This window comes from Falco naumanni, chromosome 8 (assembly GCF_017639655.2).
Source record: "Falco naumanni isolate bFalNau1 chromosome 8, bFalNau1.pat, whole genome shotgun sequence".
NCBI lineage: Eukaryota > Metazoa > Chordata > Aves > Falconiformes > Falconidae > Falco > Falco naumanni.
The window spans coordinates 28,917,608-28,942,975 of NC_054061.1; the positions used below are offsets into that span (position 1 = coordinate 28,917,608).

General features: G+C 40.3%; 1 protein-coding gene across 1 annotated transcript in view; it reads right to left on the reverse strand.

The window, feature by feature from the left end:
• THSD7B (thrombospondin type 1 domain containing 7B) overlaps window positions 1-25,368 on the reverse strand; it is a 269,552-nt gene that overhangs the window by 132,357 nt on the left and 111,827 nt on the right. The window contains exons 8-12 of the mRNA XM_040604804.1: window positions 16,945-17,136; window positions 13,236-13,470; window positions 10,481-10,596; window positions 3,286-3,418; window positions 2,140-2,243 (exon numbers count right to left, since the gene is read on the reverse strand). Coding sequence (XP_040460738.1) covers window positions 2,140-2,243; window positions 3,286-3,418; window positions 10,481-10,596; window positions 13,236-13,470; window positions 16,945-17,136 — 780 coding nt within the window. The remainder of the gene's footprint in view (window positions 1-2,139; window positions 2,244-3,285; window positions 3,419-10,480; window positions 10,597-13,235; window positions 13,471-16,944; window positions 17,137-25,368) is intronic.

Sequence of the window (25,368 nt, forward strand, 5' to 3'; positions counted from 1 at the left end):
AAGCCAACTACTGCATGCTGGTGATACCTCGAATGCAAACCCATTTGTAGGATGCCTGCCTATTGCAGGAAAGCATCTATCTGTAACACCTGGCATTCTTCCACTGATGGCACAAACTTCCCTGAAACGACCCCAAAGACTCACAGAATCATACAATATAATTTAGAACAGAAGGGACCTCTGAAGATCCAGTGCCTGCTCTAAGCAGGACTGACCTCAAAGTTAGAAAAAGCTGCTCAAGACCTTATTCAGTTGAGTTTTCAGTATGTCCAAGGAATCTGCAGTCTCTCCAGGCAATCTGAGAATTTCCCTCACTACAGCCTGACTATTACCTTCTGTCATTTCACCGTGCACCTCTGGGAAGAGTGTGGCTCCATCTTCTCTGTGAACCCCACTCTCCCATTAGATGCTTCTCCAGGCTGAAGAAGCCCAAGTCTCTAGCCTCACCTCACATGTAACTTGAAGAATACCTCCAAAGACCCCCTTCACAGTGAAGAATGAAAGGATCAGAAGTCCTCCAGTGTCGAGGTCTACAAGCTGACCAGACCCTGCAAGGCATGTAAGCAAACGCCGCCCTTGGGTAAATGGCTCCTCCCCGACCATGTGGTCACACAGCACCTCTTCACACATGCTAGCTGCTATTGAGGAGTTCAAGCAGAAGCAAGGTAAGGTATGAACAGCAGCTTTATGAAAGTTTCCCTTACTAAACACTGCTATAGATAAGATACAGAATTGCGGAAAATCCAGCAACTTTTTCTTTCAGCAGCAATATGGTCAGTTAGCAGCTTGGTTTCAACTGCCTTCTCCATGGAGATCACTTATTTTGTTCATAGGAAATATCTTTAAAATCTTCTTCCATGGATTTCATCTGAGAACTCATTTTTCTGAAACCCCACTCATCCTCAATAATACCTAGCAGATTGGTTCTACCACTACATGTAATTACGAAAAGCAAAGCTTCTAAAATACCACAGTTAATTACAAAAAGTTAATTACAAGAAGTGAATGTGACACTGAAACAAATCTTGCTTAAATCCACCAGGCTGAGATTCCTTTTCTGTGATTACTCCAGAAGAGCACATAGCCTAAGTAATTTTTGGCGGACTCTCCACAGAGTAAAAATAAGTGTGATACTCTTGTTTTATACTGCAAATTCTGTCAGAATAAGATTAATACAAAGTTCGTGCACCTACTGGAGCATGAAGATTACCATCCCTTCACACAGAGATTGAGGAATGCATTTTAGGACACCTCGATTTACAGGCCTCTCTTTGAAAAACTTATGGAAAGGCCTGTGGTCAAAACGTAGTTAAAGATATTTACTCCTTTGAGCTTTAGTTTAAAACACATTTCTTCTTTCAGATACAGCCCACATACTGTCAGGGCTTTTCTTTCTTTTCCTTTGTTTCTAGATTATATAAGAAATTCATTTCATCTTTAAAGAATAGTTTCTACCCTTGTGAAGGAGTAAATTATTATGTCAAGTTTCTTCAGTTAGCATACCTGTGTAGTAATTTTTTTTTCAATAAAAATAACCTTTTGTTAAAGGTTTCGTTAGATTTCCCAGGAGACTGATAACAGCCAAATCTTCAGCCATCTGCAGGAGCCACTACAGAGTCTGATCACATACTCTGAACAGTGAAATTCTTCTCAACACTTGTTCAGACAATGAGATCACTGTATTTTCCAAGTGCTTAATTATGCCAAGGGCAGGAGCCCAAAGCCTTTACCCAATAATCTTAATGAAAACCAGGCCTCAGGCAAATTATTAGTAAAATTTAAAATCATGAGGAAATTATCCTTTCCACTTTTAGCACCAAGAACAGATTACTTCATAGATGCCTATAGATAGATAGATAGAAGCCCATGTGCTTCACCTTTAGGCAGAAGAGAAGGTTACTGCAAAAGATATTTGAATACCAGGCATGAATCCACTCCTGTGCTCCAAACATACTATCGTGTTATTGGTACTTTAATGTCCAGCACAACAGCAAAACTATACAATGGGTCCACTTCCCAAACACTTGACGTGCTTCAGTCACTCAGTTTCCAAATGAGACGCTGTAAAAGCGTAAAGACCTACTTAAATGCCACGCTCCAACACGTTAAACATTTGGAGGCTGCATGGAGAAAGCTTACCCCTTGACTGCAAACCATGTCCACACGCCTCATTATATCCAGGCACACCCTGTCTCACTGAATCTGGTACCAGCACACAGTGACTCCAGTGGTGTGCCTTCCACCTGCAAGAGGAAAAGGTTAACAATTAAGTGGTTAAAACTGGAAAACGGTTAACACGTCCAGGCAAAAACTTCAGTTACAAATTATTATATACTGTGGAGACTTAAGGAAAAATAGTCAAAAAGTTGTATACTCCTGAAATAAGCATTGTGAACTGAAATTCAGATGCAAAGTTCACCTTCTAGAAAGCCACATCATCCTCCATTTCCCTTTCTCATTTTTGTAGGGCATGGTTCAAAGTCACATAAAATACACAGCAAACATCTTCAGTGGGCTTTGCAATCAGGCTGTCACCCTGCAAGCCTGTTCTCATACAACTGATGCTGTTCCAAATCTGCTTTCGATGTTAGGATGTGCGCCAGTCAAGAACACGAGAAAGCAGCTTTCCATAGCACAATGTGGTACGGAGCCAGGCAGAGCTGAGTGGTGCGGTTCCTGCTTTGGCACCACCTTCAGCTCCCTGCTCTGCTCTCAGACCGTGTCCTACAGGATGTGTGGGCTGGAGATTTATAGGCAACAATATAATGCTTTTCTATTTACTAATATTGTATAACAGATGGATCACAGAATTTTAATGAAGAGTGGTGAGTAATTGCTCTATTGTACTATTTGTCTAATCAGAATTTTTTAAAGTGCATATTATTCACTGGAGTGAGTGCATCTGGGGAAAAGAAAAGAGTTTCTGCAATAAGCATACAATTATGATTAAGGTAGTTGAGTGCTTGTGGTCCCAAAATAGCTTGCATTGATTTTTAGATACACTGAGGGAGGAGTTCCCAGTAATAGATTCCTTAAACACATCGAACCCTGAGGTTACCATTTATAGGAGCTGTGTTTATTGGTGCTTGTTCTGATGATGCCAGATATACTGAAATCTCAAATTTGAACTCTACTTTTACAAATTCTGCAAGGTACATTATTTGTCTGTAACTGCATTTTTCAGTATTGTGTTGTTTTCTGGTGGGAATTGTGCAGGACAATCACACGAGTCATTTCTGGAGAAGCAGACACCCACTAGCAAAAGATTGATTCCAGTCTTTTTACCTATACACTGGACAGATGGGAATATCTTCACATTCTCTTTCTTCATACAAGGTGTCTGGGCATGCCTGTCCCCCATTGGCAGCATCCTGAATGATAATCCTATACCGGGACTGCTTAACTGCAGTGGCATTGCCTGTAAAATAAAGAAAAATATTGCCTTTCAGACACAGTTGGCACCTTGAGTTAGTGATCTTGGTCAAAAACATGCTCTGTGTTTTGTTTATATTTTGAAATTAAGAACACTCTAGTACTACCCAATGAAGGGAAGGAATGGTACGTTGGATCAAAAGCTACCATAACTTGCTTTGAAATTACCAGTAGTTCAGCAAAACAGCACCTGGAATGTTGATAGATCAACAGCCTAAGAGATGCATCAAAAAAAATGTCTATTTCACAGAACATCAAATCAGACAAAAAAATAAGTATGAGCAAATACTTAAACACCTGAACAGGAGACAAGAATAAAAACCAAAAAGCCAAATTGTCATCACGGAAGGTTTTATTTCTGAAAAACACATTCTGGTGGTCTCAGGCTGCTACCAGTAACCCATTTTTATGGGTCTAGAAATTACAGAGGATAACTTCCTCACAGGAAAACCCCTGTGACCAACAGAGGCTAACTCTCTACTTAATCTGAGTCAATGCAAGATCAATCCATCTAGAAACACAGTCCACAAAATCTACAGTACAGAATGCAGGATGAAAGACAAGGTTAAGATTTATCTATATATCTATATATCTAAAACAAATGCAATCCTTGGCTGTGTAAGTGGCAAGTACAGAGAGCTGGTTTAACCTGTGTGTACAGCATTAGTATTTACTTGTACTCATGCTTCAAAAACAGACGCTAGAAAACTGAAAAGGGAACTCAGCAGAACTCTAGAAAGGATTCCAGACCAGGTAAACATCTTTTAATACTGGACTTCATCAAATTTGTCTGAGAGAGGAAAGCCGTGTGTATATTAGCTCACTTACAAGTATAATTTTTCCAGCTCAAGATAAGGCCAAAGCTGCAGTAGCAAGATTACAGTGCATTAGAGCAGAAGGAAAACGTAGGAAAAGTCACACCATGAACACAAAGTACAAGTACAGATCCGGTAAAAATGACTGGCTCTAAAAATAGCAAGTTACAGAAGTCCTCACTCAGGCACGTGCTACCCCTGTGGTAAGATCACCGTAAAGGGACTTTGGACCTGGCAGGAGGTTGTTAACCCCAGCTGCTAAAAAAGTTTATCCCTATCATCTGATGCATAACCTTTATGAAATTTCAACTGCTTGTATCCACTCTAAGTCTTCCCCTCTCTAAACTAAGGAACCCCAGCTCTTCATAGGTCCTAGTCATGACCTCTCATTGCTTGCTTTCTTACAACACTGTGCCCAAGGAATGACACCTGCAGCCTCACCTGCACCCAGTACAGGAACACCTTTGGTGTTTCACATACTACATGAGTTTGACCAAGCCCATTATGAGTTTTAACATTTCAAATTGTTGTCTTGCACTCATTTTGTAGTTCATTGTATCTCCAAAGGTGCCTGAGACAGTACTTACGTCTTTACTGCCCATTCTGTCTTTGTGCAATCAACTCTTCCTTCCCAAGTCATGTTTTGAGAAGTTTCTCAATTATTTCAGTCTCATTTAATATATTGTCTATTGTCTTTGCTTCCTATTTCAGCTCCGCACCATCCACTAATGTTATTACTCAAGCACATAAGCTGTTCAGACAAATATCACATAGGGCTGGGGCTAGAAGAGTTTTTTGTGGGACTCCCATTGTGTTACATTTCAGTTTGATCATGAACAGTGGACATCTATCAGCCAACCAACTGGAAGCAGCTTTGAAGAGACGGACAAGGTGACCAGAGAGAGCAATGTGTCCTTACAGCAAAGAAGGGCCACAGCATTCTGGGCTGCATTAAGGAAACCATCAGCAGCAGGTTGAGGGAGGTGATCCTTTCCCTCTACTCAGCACTGGTGAGACAATTGGATGGCATGTTGAGTTCTGGGCTTCCCAGGAGAAGGAGGACTTGGGCATACTGGAGTTAGTCGAGTGAATGGCCACAAAGACTAGGGACTGGAGCATCTGATACTCAAAAAGAGACCAGGAAAGCTGGGATCTTCAGCCTGGAAAGGAGAAGGCTCGTGGGATCTTACCAATGCGTACCAATACCTGATGGCAGGCAGTAAAGGAGACAGACTCTTATTTTTCAAGCAGCTGAGTACGCATTTAACAGTGATGTAATTCCAGTCACTGTTCCTCAGCTTCCTGATAAAAGTTTAATGTGTCAAAAATCTACTACTTCCCTTAATTAGAGCAGCTACGCTGTCAAAAACAAAGATTAAATTTCTTGGGCATGATTTGTTCTCAATAAATCCATACTGGCGAGTTTATTAGAATCTGATCCTTGAAATGTTTATATCTTAAGTAATAACTTGTTCTGGTGGTTTTCTACAACTTCCTTGACCTTTTTTTCTTTGGAGGGGATGGTGGGGCCAGTGAGGGAGAGGGTGTTGGTTGGTTGGTTTGTCTTGGTATTACTAAGTTTTAGTTAGTTTCTTAGTGACTTTGCAATTTCTCACCCAGAAGACAGTTGCTAGATGCTCTGGAGTTACTTTATTACTTCCTTCTCTATTCATACAGCACTACAGACATGGGAACATCTAATTTATGGAAATACTTATTCTTTAGTCCATTCCTCTCCTGGCTGCAGACAGGAAACAACAGCAGCAACTGCACGTTCCTCATGCTGAGTTTCCCTCGTTTCTCAGAAAGTAATGGACATATATGTCATTCAGTTTTCCATTACTTTTAACCCATTCATGTAACTGTTGTTCACTAATATCCTCTTATAGTGCAATTTGCATTCTCCATTTCTTGTTTCTAATTTTTGTGAAACAATTTGACAAGCAAAAAGGAAAAACAATTCTGAGCACTGATGATGTTATAAAGGGCTTCTCTAGCTGTGTTTGATGTTTTCTCTTTACGGTTTGAAGCTTGAACATGCATATCATATACAGACTTACACATACCTTGTTCCCCTGCGCTACTCATTTGTTACTATAGTAGTTTCAGGACAGAACACAGAATCCAGTAGGGATTCCACCCTTTGTTACAGATTTTTTTGGTAGCTTCCAGGACATCTAGACTCCCGTTTGCATAGAACATGTTTCCAAGAGGTATAGCTACCAATTCTCTCAGTTTGTTGAAGTCCATCTTTTTTTTTAAGTGTCTTGCTGATACTGCCATCCTTCCCTTCTCCTAAGAACCATGAACTCTATCACTTTGTGATGATTTTCATTCAAATTATCTACCACCATTAGAATCTTAGCCATTTCCTCCCTATTACTCAGTACCAAATCTAAATGAGCTTCCCACAGTAATTTTCTCCACCTCAAGAAACTAAATTATCCTCAACATTTATTGCACATTACTCAAACCCCATTTTCAAAATTGAATTTCCTCATTGGCTTTTCTACAGCATTCCTTACAAATGCTAATGAACATAATTTTTATATCTCATTTAAAATTGATATAGCCTGATTTTCCAGAGTATTAGCATTATGTAGGACTGTCCTTTTAAAGCCAAATTTCTGCTGATTTCAAGCATGGATATGATGGCTTGGCCTCCTGAAAAAAATCAAGCCTCAGGATCTCAAGACCATCTTAACTTCTTGTGCTGGTTTTGGCTGGCTCTATTTCTGTGCTTACAGCTCCCCTGGCACCTACAGCTGTAATTAAGAGCATCACCGCACAGCCAAGGAGATGTATAGAAAAGTGGGAGAGAGGTCCAGAGGAGAACCCAGCCAGGATTTCGGGGCTAAATTTAGAAGCTATTTAGCTCTGAGACAGCAGAAAACTAGTCAAAGGTGACAGCGATGAGGCTTTGACGAGTTCTGAAGGGGGGACATGAGGGTAGGACAGCCTCGCCTGCAGCTGGCAACACCTTCTGGCCACCCACGATCCAAACCCAACCTTAATTCCCGTGCCAGGGGACACACAGAAAATAAAGTGAATGTTTATCCGAAACATTTTTGTCAAGCACTCCTTGAAAAGCTTTGCTCTGGTAAGTAATTCTAGGACATTATTTTTTCTGTAATAAAAAGGCCACAGAGAAATATTGTGCTGGTTTTGGCTGGGGTAGAGTTAATTTTCTTCATAGGAGCTCCTATGGGGCTCTGTTTTGGATTTCTGCTGGAAACAGTGTTGCTAATCCAGATGTTTCATTACTGCTGAGCCCAGGGCTTTTCTGCCCCTCACCCACCCCACCAGCGAGGGGGATGGGGCTGCACAGGGAGCTGGGGGGGGGGACACAGCCGGGACAGCTGACCCCAGTAATATCCCATACCACTGAATGACATGCTGAGTATATAAGCTCAGCAAGGAAGAAGGAAGGGGGGACACTCACGGTGATGGCATTTGTCTGCCCAAGTAATGGTTACGTGTGATGGAGCCTGGCTTTCCCGAGGATGGCTGAATACCAACCTGCCCGCCCATGAGAAATGGTGAATGAATTCCTTCGTTTGCTTTGCTTGCAGGTGCAGCTTTTGCTTTACTTATTAAACTTTTTTCTCAACACGTTTTTTTCACTTACACTCTTCTTATTATCATTCCCATCCCACCAGGAGGGAGTGAGCAAGCAGCTGTGGTGGGAAGTTAGTTGCCCGATGGGATTAAACCATGACACTTCTATGTCCTTGACTTTGCAACTTGGATAATGCTGTTTGAGAATTTTGGGGTTGCCTCACTTCTGCTTCCACTCCCACATCCCTGTCCCACCAGCCTCTAGTCTCCTCTCCGTACAGCCCAGAGCCATATGACTCCTTCTATCAATCCACTCTTCTCATGCCTCCCTTGCTCTTGTACCTTTCCTTCTTCTGCATTTGATCCCCAGGTCTTCCCCAGTACTCTGCCCAGGGCGTGGAAAGGTGCATCACTATTCTCAGGTGAGGGACAAAATCCCTGTTGACTACTCTCAAGTGTGCTATGCCTGGTCCAGCTTTTACACTAAACACTCAGCTCCATGCCCTTTGCCCCTGACCAGACGCAGACGGAAAGACAGAGTCTGGTCAACACAAGACTCTGAGCAGTCAAATAAGGACAGATTCTCCAAGATTTTAGTCACCAAAATCAGAGCTGCCTCCTGTACTTTTGTACAGTTAAAAGCTTTTGAAGGGGTAAGTCTTCAATTTTGACCAGCTCTGGTTGAGTGTTTGTTTATGAGAGCTGGAAGTGGCAGGTCCTTGACAGAAGCTCTCTAACACAAAGTAGAGGTCACTGGAATTTCTTTTTGTGTCATGCCATGCATTTTAATCCACTTGCACCTCGTCTTGCTTCAAATCTGATTTAAGGCACGGGGAAATAAACAGGACAGTTACTACCTAATATTTCATGTAAACTTGTTAAGAGAATTACCTAACAGTGAAATTTCTAACCTTCCCCCGGGACAACCAATGGCCAGAAAAAGAGAGGTACTTATAGGTACCATCCACTTTCAGTAGGAAGATGAAAAATGTTATTTATTGTCAGGTGCTTGCTTTTTTTAATCTCCCCATTTTAAATCTATGTTGACAGATCAGAGAGCACATCACCCATGTTGAAATCAGTTACCTCCCCAGGACACCCTCCCCACCAGGAAAGCGGGTGACAAAGGGAAATCTACATGCTGCTCATTCAAACCATTTCATATTCTGAAACCTCTGTATCGATTCTTTGATTCTTGTTTCGATTTATCCTCAAAGACCCATTAAAACAGATATATTATAGAAGACTGAGGTAGACAGTTGTCACCTGTAAGTATCTGAAATGGCAGAGAATCAATAACTTGCAGCAACCTCTCTGTTCCTGCCTCACCAACAGGTGTTTGGATTCAATTGCACTTCTTTTGTGAATTATGTTGTCCATCCATCTGTTATAGCCCTAAGTTCACCGCTGCCTACACTTCTGAAGTATGAGATAATCCTTCGCCAAAAGACAGCCAGTTGTCTGATGACATTTAAATGTAGGGAAAATGTCAGCTTTTTTATTGTTAGATAGTAAAGTTGGACGCATTTTCTCAGATAAACTACAAACAGCCTAACTGGTAAAGTTCTGTGTAAAGCTGATTTAGTGATTGCATGTTTGTCTAAGTTCTGATCTTATGCTGGTACACATTTAATTTTAAATCTGCCAGGCGATACCTGTGCCTGCTTGATCTGCTTAGTAATTCACCATCTGTATATTGTTTTCATTAAATACAACTTTTCTATAAAAAAACCCCAAAACTCCTAACAACTCACATATGTATAGTGGTTTTGAAATTTCATTATCATGCTGAGGTTTTAATTGCACAATGCAAATTAAAAAAAAACCCAAACTTGCAATGCAGCCATATCAATAACAGATTTAGCAAAAAGCAAACTCCCCCATCTAAGAAGTTTTAATTTAGAATTATATTAAAATGATAACACTGCCAAGGAGGTTAAATAATTAATTTCTTCTCATTTTAATTGTAGACTATTATTTAATAAACAAAGTAATTTACCAGGTAATTTATTCTACTTCTTCATAATCAGCCCATTTAAAGTCTAAAAATAAATTGCTAATTAAAACAGGATTCACTGTTTTAGAAAGCAACTCATTTTCCTGTGAAATCTAACAAGGAGTATGCCAGAGCATCCACCTAGAATCTTTGAAGGGCAAGGAAGCCACCAACAACAATGAAACACTCCGGTAACTGAGAAGGCTTTCATCAGAACAATTAATGAAACACACAAATTTGTCACAAAAAACTCTAGATCATTATAAGGAAACTTTCCTAAACACTTGGTGTACAAAAGCTAACCAACTAGATCAAAGACACGTATGGTCCTTGAAAAGCCGTGAAGCACAGGAGATAACTGCACAGCCCTGTATGTATTGGTTGGTCAGGAGAAATAAACTTCATACAATAAAGCAACTCCATTTATAGCCATACAGCGCTGGGACCTTGGACTTCTGACTCTGAAGGCAGAAGCCCAAAAGGAATTTATTCCAGGTAAAAAGAACTTACACCTCCAAATCTGCTCACAAGTATCCCAACAACATTAGTGTCAACAACACTGCAAGTCGTTCAGACAAATGCCCATAAAATTATTAGACTGACATGAGCTACAACTACTGCATGTTTCTAGGGCAATTCTCTATTTTTTTTCCCAAATCTTGACTTCTTAAAGGCTTACCAGGCTGACATGCTGTTGGGCAGCGAGTCCACTCACTGAAAGGCGTAACAATGCAGTCTTTCTTGCAGAGGAGAAGACACGGCCGCACAGTCTCAGGTCTGATGGACTCTGGACATCTATTGAACCAAAAGCAAAGATAAAATATAATAAAAAATGAAAACTACTGAGAAATGGTTTACTCCTAAGACTCTCACAGGGCTGTGAACATACTGCCATACCAAAGACATCACTCCTGGTCATGGCAAGCCTCATTTTTCTTCTCCTTTGCACTCATGTAATCCAACTGAATTTAGTACACTTCAAAGATTAAAAATAATAATAATAATACTAAAAAGAAAAGTGGAGCTTGGCTTGATGACTACAGGCTAAAAAAGTGGAGCTTGGCTTGATGACTACAGGCTAAAAAAGTGGAGCTTGGCTTGATGACTACAGGCTAAATGTAACTGTCTATGATGCCTAAAATACAAAGCTCACTGAAGCAAAACAGATCTATTTATTACCGAAGAAAGCGAGTAGTTATGTTTATAAGGTAGTCCTGTTTTTACACAACATACAAGAGCCTTCAAAGCACTTGCAACTGTGTGTAAGGCCTGACATTGTATTCCTCCATTTTCAACCCCTAGGAAACACAAAAATAGCTTAAAGTGATCTTTGATTGAGGCCTCAATCGTTATTTACAAAGTTGTACAACACAGTATAGTATGAAGAGCTCTATGTTTTCTTTTTTAATTAATTTTTAACTCCTAAATGAAAAATATGTCATGCATATTCTAATAAAAGTTTCAGGCAGAGTTGATACATAGAAATTAAAAGGGTGGAAAACGGACAATTTTCTGGGATCAGGCAGACCTTGCATTTCAAGTCAGGGAACAGAAAGAGAATTACTGTTTTTAAATTTTTATTAATTTCTAGTAGAATGATCACTCAAAAATACTTAGTAACGTATGCAATGCAAAATGAACCCTTTTGAAAGACGAATATGCCACTGAACACTACTAGGAAAGAAAATAAAACTTACAGTCAAACTTCTGTTACTAAGATAGTAATAAGGTACTTGGAGGTGTAATTTAAAATAAAATAAATACAAAGAGACATGCCTTCTCATTTAGATGATTATCCTAGAGGGCAGATTTCTGCCATCTAGAAGAAGACACTGAAATATTTTTCTGCAAACATTTAAGTTTTTTTTGGCTTTCTGTGCCTTGCACCTTCTCTGGGTATGGTGTAATTTTTCTTCAGGAAATCAGGAAAAATGCAGAATACAAAAAAACCACAATATGCCAACACACAAACGTTGTTTATGTAACACAACCCATTTCTGAAGCCAAGTGAACAGTAGACTTCCACCACAGCAGTTCTAACTCCAGCATTACTTTGGGTCAGTTTTCAACAACTCAAACATAAAATACAGTATTGCCATCACTGGTGCCCCCAGCGAGGAGGGCTGCCCTCCACCCAATCACCAGACTGGTCAGACCCTCCTGGGTATTTACAAGGTAATACTTAATTTTGAAACATGAAGTTTTTATTCCTTCACTTAGAACCTTCTTCCTGAAGACTTCTAGAGGTTTAAGCTTTTTCTTTTTAAGACAATTATGACCATAAGAAGAATACGCAGCACAGCAACAAAAGAAAAAAAAAAATCACTAAAAAGCTCTTTTAAGAACTCAGCAGTCCTTTTTGATCCAGCCGCTTCCATTACATGAGGAACAGCACGGCACTGTAGCCACCACACCAAAGCCAAGGACAGGCACTTTCTGAAGTCCCCAGTATACAAATATCTTCTTTTGGAAGGATTTTTTTCAGCACTGAAACCCTGGTTTCCCTTCACATACTTCACTCAAGTATCTACTTACCCCCTCTTGTTCCATTTCCCCTTACACCATCTCAAAAGTGGAGGGGGGAAAACAATTATTTTAGACCTCATATAGCTCTATAAACAATATGTTTAATTAGGTAAAGTTACAGCATATCAATGGATTCTAGATACAAATGAATACTACATTTCCCTCCTTTTATTTAGTTAATCTCATTAACCTCAAGAATTTTAATTAACTTTACTGAAATCAACACAGTCTGCTTACATGAACAGGATTGTTTTGAGAGCTACAATAAGAAATGAAACTCGATTGTAAGCCTCTAGACTCATTAAAAGTGCAAAAAATAATTAGCAATGTCTTGTTTTTTGATATTAGGGAAAACATCTGTGCTACTTATTTTCGCCATTTAGTAAAGCAAAGCAAAATTTGGAATATTTGTATTGCAGAATACATAATTTTGTTGTGTTGGTATCACATTATAGAAGCTATATAAATCAACTGAAAGATATAGATTACATGTATGGTTCTGCCTTGTTGTGGTGTAAATATAATGCAATGTATTTGTTTCTATTTTATTACAGCATTGTTAATAATGTATAGATGAATGTTATATTCAGATTTACTTTGTATTTTCCTCACACTTGTCCTTCAGGAAAAATATTTCCAGAAAACTGAGAGCAGCTACAGCAAAAAAATCTACACCACTAAAAGCATGCATTTTGCTTGGATCTACAGAGAAAATTAAAAATGGGCTAGTTATTTATTTTCATTACATATTAGTATCCCTTTCATAGTAGTGATGGAATAGTAGCTCAAGAATTAAACCTGAAATGAAATTATTTTCAACACTGCAGATTCCATACACTAGCTGAAAATGCCTTTGTATGTCATGTATTGCAACTACAAATAATCACTAATAACTTTTCTTCAAATACCTTTTTGGTGTGACCTGGCCAGAACTGCTCTTCATGCAGAAGACTTTCCTTGTCTGTATGCCCACCCCACAAGTCGCTTCTCTGCTCCAGTTAATGGTTGTGTTGAGTGCAGTTACCAGCACGTCTTCAGAGCAAGAGCTCCAGGGAGAAGTTTCCCAGAAGAAATGCACGCACGGGTGATCATTACAGGCACGGTGCTCCTGCAGGGCTCTGTCAGGGGGACAGGCTTTTCCACCTGAAAAGAGTCAAGAAAACATCATATTTTATTTTATGACATGTGGTAAAAGGAAGACACGGAAAAATGAATAAAAATGTTAGGTTTGCTTAATATCTTCTTTCCCCCACACCCCCCATTAAAAAAAATAAATAAATAAAGCTTAAATAAAGCTGTTGACCTTTATGGCTGCAATAACAACCTTCTAAAATATTGTTTCCCCATTAAACTAGCCTTGCATAAAATTGTATTCCAACGCATAATGGAAACAGAAATAGGCAAATATATTTCTGAGTTACCTTATTGATACTCCTACACACAGCCAAGTTAATTCCATTTAAATGCCAGTATCACTCAGCAAACATGCAATTAGGTTTAAAGACAAATTAAGCATTATTTTTATGTTCACTCTCCTTGCTAATTTCCCAAGGAGGAACATTTCTTTCTAATATTCGGACTGTATTCATGCGTTGCCTAAAAAAGTTGAGCTGCAGAGGTTACTGAACCATCCTGAAGGAGGAATGTATCAAATGATACCCACATCTGCAAATCAAAGGGGGTGGGGGTGGGGGGGGTGGGAACTTGAAAGATAGGTTTTGAGTATGAAGCCTTTACTTTCCTGAAGCAGCTTCCTTCAAATTGGTGTCCAAAGATTTTCCTAAGCTACTGCAATCTGTCAACAACTGGTGATAAATCCACAAAGTACAGGAGTTTGAGCAGCCTCCCTGGAAGCTTTAACACTCTAGCTAGCAGCCTGAATTTATCCCATAAAAGCAGCAGATGTTTGCAGCCCAAAAGCTAAGGAGTAATGCAGTGACATTTAACAGTAAGCACTGTTATTTTAGGAAGAAAGAAGTAAAAATTACTAAAATCAAACCTACTCTCTTTCAGGTAAGAGAATCCAGCAACTTGTGGCATAGCCAAAGTGCTGCAGGTTTTGAAAGAACCAAAGTGTTGGGGCCAGATACCACAAGGTTCAGAGCACCTTTACACCCTACTACAATCAACAGGAGATGAAAGTATATCCCTCCTCGAAGGGATGCCTACTGCCTTGCAGGACCGACCCTCCTCAGATAAGTTATGATCCCAAATGGCCACAATGAATAGCAGTGAAAAAAGAAAGAGAGAGAGAAAAATTTCGTAGCACACTGATTTGGATAACCATGTCACATTATTCATCTTTTCATGAAAACGGGACTGTTCCAGTCAGTCTCAGAAATGTTTAGTATGATGATGGGAGTAGAAAATCCACCAAGTAACTTATTTCCTGAAGATTTTGACTTGGCAGGAAAAATGCAGACCAGTTATTGTTCCTGTGTGTTTAAGCACATGTAAAAAAAAAATAATAAAAAATTTGGCAAGCAAATGGCAAAATGCCTGGTCCACTAGGAAAAAATAAAAAGAATGGATCAAACTAAAATTTTGAGCTTCCCAGGGAAAAATTAGGGTGTTGTTTTCAAGAATACCCAAGGTAAGGAAGCTTTCCTAAACAAGGGAGAGTAATAATAAGGCAGTTTTAACTTAAGATAATAACACCTGTTCCATGCAACCTAGCAGTCTGCCTGCAAAACTGCAAGCAGGAGATGCAGTTTATAAAAAGCACCAGAGCCTGACCACTTCTGCAGTTTGTTGACAACTTTTGTACAAGGAAAGCAGGACAGCACATCACTGCCTAAGCCATTCTAGTTGCCATTTACAGACTTTTTTATGGACCAGATGTTTATCAGTTCCTCTAATCCATTTTAAAGCAGCTGAGACTGACCGCCTCCGCAATCTCCTCTTGCACCAAGTTTCAGAAGTTTGCTGCATAAAGAAATCCCTTCTAAAACCTGATTTAAACCAAACCCCTCTAGCTTCATCAACAGCCTCCTGGTTATCACGTTCTGGGAGCTGGTGAACAGCTTGGACAAAACAACCCAAAAAGGTCTGAACTGAAGTCAGGCTGTGAGATGGCACCCAGAAGTCCTCAGTCAGCAGAGCCACAGCTAACGCTGCCTCAGTTGATAGAGGACAAATGAAATGGCACTTTCAAAGGTACCAGAGCTCTGCAGAAGTTGGTGGCTCAGCTGTGAGCTGGGTATGAAAGAGTCAGAAAAAACAGGTAACATAACATTGCCTTAGTATTGCAGTGATAATGGTATTAAAACTACTTCCACGCTCCACAAATTCAAATCAATCCCTATTTATCTGCACGCAGGTGTGTGACTCTGCATAGTAAGCCATTATACTCATTGCTAAAGATGTACAGAAAAAGTTGAGGCATTTGATTTTACTCATTAATTACTCTTTCCTGAGAAACTTAAAAGTATTCAGTTCAAAGTCATTTTTAGTTTAGTATGTTTCAGGTTGAGATGACTGAGCTTATGTACTTCCAGAATTCACTACTTCAACCACTTTCATAATTCCATGTTTGCATTTCATTATCTCCATGGAAAACATGAAGCCAACCGTATTTTTGATTTTAATTATCCTCTAGCTCATAGACTTTTTTAGTAATACTTATTGACAAGTATATAGCAGTCTTCATCCTCAGGGGCCCCAATTTTCTTTGCAAGTGCTTATAAGGATGTTTATGTGACTACAGATCATTCACGTTAGTAAGGCTTTGCAAGATCAGGTCCTTACATTGCCCCAGAAACAGTGGGTGGCTACAATAATAATTTACAAAGTAGCACTTAAGAGAGCTTGTCCTCACTAGATTTGCATCTAGAAGTGCTTTGCTGCTGCAGTAGCTCCACATAGTTCTGACAACAGCAGGTATTTCGTTCCGTCAACAAGGCTTTACTCTGTTAGACGTGTTCACACGTTGTATGAATTTTTATGCACCTGATGTGGTACCTTTCAAATCCTGCGTTATAAACTAACACATAAATGAATTACCACACGTGTAACTGTAGTTAGAAGACTACATTTCTAATATGAAATCGTTTGTGTAAATAATTTTATCACTGATGTTGATACGTAAACATCCAGATACATGATGTGTCCGTGATGATCTAGAAGAAATTACATATATTCATCAAGAGATACTTACCTGCTACAATAGAAAAACAAGAAGGTTGATACATTCTAGGTCTGCATTAATAAATTTCCTCGTTTTTCACAGCTCACTGTTCTTTTCTAAATCAGTACTAATACGTTCCTACATAAAGACACTCGCATGATGAGTCTGTCATGCAGCAGTTTCATTAATATAGGATATAGCTCTCCTGAAATAAATTCACACCCAGACTGGCCCTAAATAGACAATAATTCATAGGCTGAAGTAAATAATTTTGAAGTGTGACAGAATTTCTCCAAGTGACACATGCATTAACTCAAGCCCATAAAGATCTTTTACTGGCTAGGCATGAAGTACAGACAAGTATTAAGTGTTATTCCTCATTGCTGCAGTATTGGGATTAGCTCTGATCTGAACACAGTGTAGCTGAGGAATGTAAGTCAATTCATTGAATAAACAAACAGTGATTGATCCAAAAATGTTTTAACACTCACCCTCAGCTGGAAGGGCCAAGATGAACCTACTTCTGCTTTGACTGCCCTCAGCATTTTTACTGGAGCATGAGTGGGAACACGGGGACCATGGGGACCACTCGCTGATGACACAGTCCATTGCACAAGGGATTTCACAAGCTGCAACTTCAGGATGGGAAAGCTGTGGGCAGAGGTGATGTGGTACTTCTTCACCTGGAGCAAAGACGACAGACATGGAGGAACGCTCAGCTTCATTCAATATCCACAGTCTGCATTAAACAGACTAACTTTATGTCAAATGTCCGTCTGTCCATGAAGGAATATACTACAAAAGAGCACGTGGTTGGCTTCAGGCTTGGAAGTGTAATATATTAATAACTTAAGTATTTCTTCAGAAAAGGAAAAAAGAAAAAAATGTGTTTCAAGTTTTGTGTGTGACATCTTGGCTGCACTCCATTTTACAAAGCAGGCAAGCATGAGAAATGAAATAATTCAATCAATAGAAAGATGTAATATCAATTAACAACAGAATTGACAATAACTGCCCCATACTTACCAGCAATCTCCGCCTACAGAACCCATTTTCCACAATACAAATTGCACAGGTCCCCAAAGAAAGGAGGGGGGTTTTGCCTGTAGGCCCCAGAAGTGTCTGACAGGTGTTTTGGTCCTTCTCCTGCAACCCCACCAGAATGAACCACTATTATTTCTGACTCCGCTTCTCACCCAAAAACTTAAGAAATGCAAAATTATGGATCTGTTGGACCACTCACATCCAAGGGAGAAACACTTTCTGCTGGACACGAACCAAAGGACCTGAAGCAAAGCATATCTGATGATGAGAAGCATCTTTCCAAAACCCCCTTCAACAAGAAGGTAGGACATTGGGGAATGTTGGGGAAAAACCTACCAACCAAAACAACTGCTGGCAGAATAAGCAGCAAAACAAAGCACACGAAGGATACCATGTGGAGTCCAACACACAAAACTATTGGTTTTAAAAAGCAAAATACAATGTAATTTTATTTTTAAAATAACAAAGGAAATGTCCAGTAATTTTACTAATTATATAGACATTACAAGGACATCATAAATCATAAACATTCATAAACTTTTAACTCTTGTAGTACTGAACTACACCTAATGTCTTATAAAAATAATTTAAGTGATGAACAGACATTACTGACTTTGTTACACTATTCTATTCTTTAGTGTTTCTGGATCATCATGAATTTTTAGCTACATACCTGAAAATTCTGGAAGCTCAAATCTACCTGTTTATAAACAAGCTCACACTGAACGTTACCACCTCTTTTGCCCTTATAATAGTTACAAAGCTCTCCTTCGAGGTTTCTTTAATTATGAACCTAGGAAGAAACATTATAACTATCCAGGCTCAATTATACATAGGGGAAAAAAAATAAAATTTATAACAGCAACAATTGGCTCTTTCACCTCAAGCTACAGGAACAGGCTCTGTAACAAGGTGGCCCAGGATGCAATTATAACTAGCAGGGTAGAAAAGTGTACTGCTTTTGCAAGGCAACACATATACAAGTGAGTAAATAAGAAAGGCAGGCGGCTAGTGAGAGTGCATAAAGCTGTCAATAGCACAGTGGTATTATCTGCAGTTGCATCCCTAAATGAAGACAGGCTCATCACCCTCGAGGCGCAAATAAAACTTTTCAAGCATATTATGAGAGGTAACGGAGAATCTAGCAGGCAATCAGACTGCAAGATATGTTTAAAAATACCTTCTTTTTATGCCTTTCCCTTGCACATGCCTATGCTTATCAGAAAAGGCTCGATATGCCCAGTCTTTGCACTACTATTTTAAGTCTACTCAGTAAGAAAACAGAAACCAACACCCTCCCTACAGACATCCCCCCAGCCAAGGTACTGTGCTTGGCACCCCTGCAAACCAAGCTTAATCCATCATTTGCTTTGACTAGCCCATTATCACCACTGCTGTTTTAGATGCTCACATAATGCTGAGAACTATCTTCAGAGAAAAACAAAGTAAAACCACCAAATAAACCTGTAAGTCTTATTCCAGCTGTCTTCCTGAGTCATTTTACTGTCAAAATCCCTGCTAACATTTTGACAGCTTGTCGGTACGGTGGCAGATAACGTGAGGGCATCCTGGACAGGCGTGATTTTAGGAGTCAATGGTAAAGAATCAAGAGATTACATGCTTTGGTGAAGTAGGGTAAAACAACTGTCCTCCTCTCCCATCACTGACGCTTACAGGGAAGTGTGCAAACAGTCAGTGACAGGCTGCCGAACGAGAAGGGATGAGATGGGACACTGGTCCCCACCCCTCCATCCATGCAAGGGGTTATCTTCATTATATACGGACTTTACGGCAAGAGAGCACCATGAAGTTCACCAAATTCTGGATTTGGCCCAATTTTTCAACCAGACTGTGCTAGAGATGTAAGCAGCTGAGAAAAACCTACTTGCTGAAAACCAGGAGAGCCTTTCCAGTGATTTAATCTGACTTTACAAAGTCCAAGCGACTTCACTCAGGAGATGGTTTAGAACACTTGGGTCTCCTTTGGGTTGCTTCCTCCACCCATGAGCTCAGGTCCCACAGATTTTTGAATGACTACTGGCTGGAGAAGGGAGGTAAAGGAGGAAAATGTGCTTTCCACTTCCCTCCGTGATTTCGCTTCACACTGGGTTTACAACAGATGACAGCAACACTGCGAACAGGGACTGCAGTTCATGGTTCCTCAGCACAGAAATGAAGCTTTGAGTTTTGTTATAAAGAGTTTACCACCCGGTGCATGAAGGTACAATTCAACACTCACTTTGATTTTCTTTATAGCTCTGTTGGCTGTGTTCAGGTTTAATTACTGGCTTGTATTACTGCAGAAGGGGAATGTTCTTCTGTACAAGCTGCCTGGCAGAGAATTTGCAGAAAACTACTGTATACTACAAAGGGAGATAATAATCTTTCATTTTCCATGAAAAATACTAGTACAGGATACATCTGAAGTGCGCTTTATGCATTGTCACAGCTTTACAGGGAATATTACAATTCTGTAGAGCTTCCAAATTGTCCACCCAGAACCCTGAAAGTGTAAAACTTATTTCAGATATTCTAAATAACCTTTCTAGATCTTTCTATAACCTTTATATGCACAGGTCTGTGGGGCCGGATGGGACCCCCCCGAGGGTGCTGAGGGAGCTGGGTGAGCGCTCACCCCGCCGCCGCCAGCCATTTACCAGCAGCCCTGGCTCACCGGGGGGTCCCGGCAGGCTGGGGGTCAGCCAGGGTGACCCCACCGGCGGGAGGGGGGATCCGGGGAGCCGCAGGCCTGTCAGCCTGACCTCGGTGCCGGGGCAGGTGCCGGGGCAGAGCCCCCCGAGTGCCATCCCGCGGCACGTGCGGGACAGCCGGGGGATCCGGCCCAGCCGGCGCGGGGTTATGGAGGGCGGGTCCTGCCGGGGACCCCGATCTCCTCCTGTGACAGGGAGAGTCCCTCAGCGGGCGCGGGGGGGGCTGGGGGGGTGTGCCTGGGCCTTCGTAAAGCCTTTGCCAGGGTCTCCCGCAGCATCTCCCGGAGGAACCGGCCGCCGTGGCTGGGGCGGGCGCGTTCTGTGTGGGGTACGAGCCCGGCCGGACGGCTGAGCCCGAGGAGCGGCGCTGAGTGCAGCGGAGTATGGCCCCGGTGCCGGGCCCCGGCGCGGCCGCCCCTCGGCCCCTGTGCCAGGTGCGGGCCCCTCAGCGCCGGGGGGACGTGGGGGGCTGGAGCGTGCCCAGAGCCGGGCAGGGGGCTGGGGAAGGGGCTGGGGCACGAGGCTGGTGAGGAGCGGCCGGGGGAGCCGGGGGGGTTTGGCCCGGAGAGGGGGAGGCTGAGGGGAGACCTTATCGCCCCCTCGACTGCCCGGCAGGGGCTGTGGGCAGGGGGGGTCGGGCTCTTCTCCCGGGGAACGAGCCACAGGGCAGGGGGGACCGGCCTCGGGTTGCCCCGGGGGAGGTTGAGGTTGGAGACTGGGGAAAGTTTCTTCCCCGAAGGGGTGGTCAAGCCCTGGGACAGGCTGCCTGGGGAGGTGGTGGAATCCCATCCCTGGAGGTGTTCAGAAACCACGTAGATGTGGTGTTTAGGGACATGGTTTAGTGGTGGCCTTGGCAGTGCTGGGTTAATGGTTGGACTTGATGACCTTAACAATCTTTTCCAGCCTATGATTCTGTGATTCCACACTAAGAAATATAATGGGGCTGTGAGTGAAGGAGAAATTATTTTTCCGTATTATGAAATGTTTCAAGGTTTCAAAGCTTTCAAAATTTTATACTCCATATTGGGAAAAAAATCCAGATTTAAAAAAAAAAAAAAGGAAAGAGGCAGGGAGAGAGACCAAGAGCGTAACTATGTATCATCACCTGTGAGGCACATCACACAAAATCGAATCTGATCTACATCAGGTATAACAACTGAATCAGCATCTCCAGCATCCCAGGAGCCACAGTGTTCCCTCTTACATGGTCTTTGTTCATTTTTTAAGCACAGTTTTTGTTCTCAGCATTGGCGAATGCATGCTTTCCTAAAAAAAGTTTTAGTTAAGAAAAATGTTAGTTTTCTAGTCAAAATGTTTTATTGCAAGCATCCTGACCAACTGTAATGACATTTTTTAAACTGATTGCCTTGTATTTGAATAGTATAATGATTAAAACTCAATACCCAAGATATATTCACTAGATAATATTTTCAATATAGGAAAGATTTAATCCATTTCTTCCAAAGTCAGGCTGTAATAATTACAGAAGAGAAGACAAGCTTGGCATTTCTGTAAATATATCTGCTAATAAAGTTGATCATTACCAGTCACTAATTTGAATTCTTTAACAAGGTAACAGAGAAGCTACATGGAGAAGTACAATTGTGAATGGAATTTTTGATGCACCTAAAAGCAAATTACATTATTCCCAACCAGGGAAACAAAATAAGGAATGACATAAAAAAAACCCTTGAACTAAAAAGCTTGTTTTTTCCAACAACTGAATTTTTTTGTCACTGTCTTTTCCATTGTAGAAGGAGAAGCCACCCCCACAATGCTGAATAACGTACTCCACAGTGCAGCACTGAACCAACAGGAACATTTCGTTCTGAAACAGTTCAATATTAAACTGCACCTGTCTATTTTACATAATGCTGTGCAGTTCTAGCGCATTAGTCTCATTCTTCCCAGTCACCTGTGTACTCAACTCCTATAACAATTTAATTACTCCTGCCACAGAAGTCCCTCTTGGCTTAGAAAAAAGGGAATGCCCACTGGACAGCATTCAACTAAAGCAGCAAAAATACAAATCTCATCAGGTAGCAGGAATCAAAAGACCAACTCAGTAACAGAGTACCCTCCTTTTGACATTCACCACTATACCATGCTCATTTTTTAGAAGGAAAGTTTGTAAAATTACTTGGAAAATTTCAGGTTTCCACAGGGCCGTGGAGCCTTGGGTGACCTCCACAGTGAGGAAAGACTCAAGACAAAGGAATTACATTTCAGACGTTCTACATTGCTCCCTAGAAGTTCAGAAAATTTATTTTTTGCACAAATAACTGCTGCAAAAATGCTGCATACTTAATGACAATTACCAGTTTGACATCAATATTTCTCCTTGTAGCATTTCAAATTATTCAGTGGAAATAATGAAGCTGTCATCTAAAATACTATACGTATCGTAAAATTTTATGTCCCACTTAAATCTCAGAAAAGAATGACAATAAACTTTGATTAAATACTTGCCTGTAACAGAGTAAGATGTCAACAGACAGTCGTAAATTCAGAAGAATTCTTATTGACTGTATGCCAGTTTGCTAACAGCAATTGCATTCAGAGAACGCTGTCTGCTGACAGTATCTTGGCCTTGGCATCTCATCAGCTAACGAAAACGTTACATTTAAAAGCAGTAACAGTCAAACAACAACAATAGGAGAAATTTCTTATAAACATTTTGAATCTGTTCATCTCATCACAACATTTCTTAATGCCAGTCACCAGGTAAGCACATTGGAGAAGAATGGTGTCAGTTTGCCAGGAAAAGCAGTGGCATACGGAATAAATTTAATTGCAGTGGTCCATCACTATCATCAGAGCCCCATAGCAGAGAAGAGGAATGCAATAGCAATTAAGACAAATGGAGGTGAAGATCATGAAAAAAGATGAAGCACCGAAGAACAACAAGCCATTCACAATGGAAAAGAAGAAAGAAATACAAATACAACCAGGACATTCTCAGGGGGGAAAAAAAAAAAAAAAGAATAGATGAGACAATCATTAAGAGTTTGAGTCAAGAGACAGTTAAAATGCAACTCTGAAAAACAATGCATTAGATTAAGAAAAAAAATATTTAACTACATAATGCATAATGAAGAAAAAGGGAATAACTCAGGAGAATAAGGAAAAAGGAAAGACTAATAATGATGAAAAACAGACAGAGGGAAAGAGAATAAATGTGGAAAAGAAAGAGTAAGTTTGGAAATATGTTGCGAAATTGCCATAAAATCAGAAGTTTTGCCCAAATCCCTGCATCACAGCCCATGATCCTTTCCCTTACCTAAGTCCAAGTTATCATTACAGAGGTTATGAGAAAAAGATGATGACCAGTATGGAAAAAAAAGTGGTATTTGCTTTTCTTTCCTATAAATCTTCTTCTGCAATTTGGACTGCTTACCCACAACTGTTTCCCCTATTTATGTAAACGCACATAAGAAAATTGATTTGTGACTCTAAGAAAGCAAGCACAGGGGAGGCATGTCAGCAAGCAGCTACTGAGCCTGCAGAGAACATCCCAGTAGCACCTCTACAGAGTATACAGCAGCTACCAGTTTCAAGGTTTAAAAAAAAATAATAGTACAGCTGCAGGAGGTTACCTGCATAAGAGATTGGCTCCAGTATTTCCTACCCCACACCAAAAGACAAGTAGTCATTTAAAGGAATTTGCTGCACATTCACCTGCTGGGCTTGGGCATAAAAGCAGAATTAATTTTACCTTGTGGCTGTTTGCACAATCCCTCCTGAATTAAGAGAAATTGCTCACGTGGCAGGTGAAAGTAAACATTGGTTCACTGTATTCTTGGAGAAGAGTACAGAAATGCAGACTACTGTTTCTAATAATTAACATAGCACAGAAACCTGAAAATATGAAGTATAAGAACAAAACATAATCCATATTAGTGTTCTGGGGTTTCTTTCTCCCTTTCTTTGCACTTTTTTCTTTTTTCTCCATTATTCCTCCTCATTGTAAGTGAGGGAATCTACACAGGTGGGTTGATCAAGACTGATTGCAATTGAGATTTATTGTACAAATTGGTGCTGTGGTATAATTGAAACAGGTGTCCCTCTATTTTGTTCTCTGTAGTGCTTTGTTCCAAATGCTAACCAAGACAAAATATTGTAGAAAACATTTACATATGTATTAAAATATTATAAAATAAACATATATTTCCAAAGCTTTAATAAAAAAACAATTATGAGTAGACTTGTTTATTTCAGTATTATACAGGGTCCACTTCATCTTATATGTCTGTGCAGTAGGGCAGAACAATTTTAGTGGAGGACTTCAGGCATTTTAATTCAGAATAATGAAGGTGTAATTTTATTCCCAATGCATCAGAGACGTAAATTTCTAAACATTTCATTTTTGCACACTTAAGGTGTCATCTTCACTCTCAAAAAGACATACTACAAAGGGCAAACTACAGTAATGGTGCCCTCACACAGTAAGTGAAGCCAAAAAAAGTTGTGTGTGCATGTATGGAAAAGCCCAATGGTTTTATACATACTGTTTTCACCATTATGCTATTTGTTCTGATTATGCTAGTCTTAAGAATTATGTACCTTGCTGGCTTGCTCATAGCCATCAAAAGGCTGTATCTGACTTATGCAAGCGATATTTCCAAAATAAGTCATCAATTTGCCATATATTGGGAATAACAGACTCCTTTTCTCTTCTAGCCCCAGATATTGCCCCAGACTGAGTTTGATTAACATAGGACACTGGAAAAATTTAAACAATAGTGCAGCAGACGAGGTTTACCTAAGTTGGCAAAAGTCTTGTTTTCAGATACAGTGAATGCTAATGATAATAAATAATTGCAAATACCATCTGGACTCTTTGAGAAACAACTTTCTCCAAGTCCGCCACTGAATCTCTACAAAAAGACGATCAATGCAAAAGAAAATGAAAACAGTAAATTAAAATTAGATTTATGCCAACCACTTAAAGCTAAGTGCTCATTTAGAAGCATTTAACACAAAAATGTGTTCTAGGTTCAGATGCAGTCTGGCCTAATCCCATCAAGCAACTCTGAGAGCTTCTGCAGTCTATCAGGAAACATTCAGAATTTGCAGGACCAAATACTAAGCTATTTTTATTATCACTACTAACAGTAGTAGTTTCTTTTCCCATTTTCTCTCTGATTGATCCACAAAACT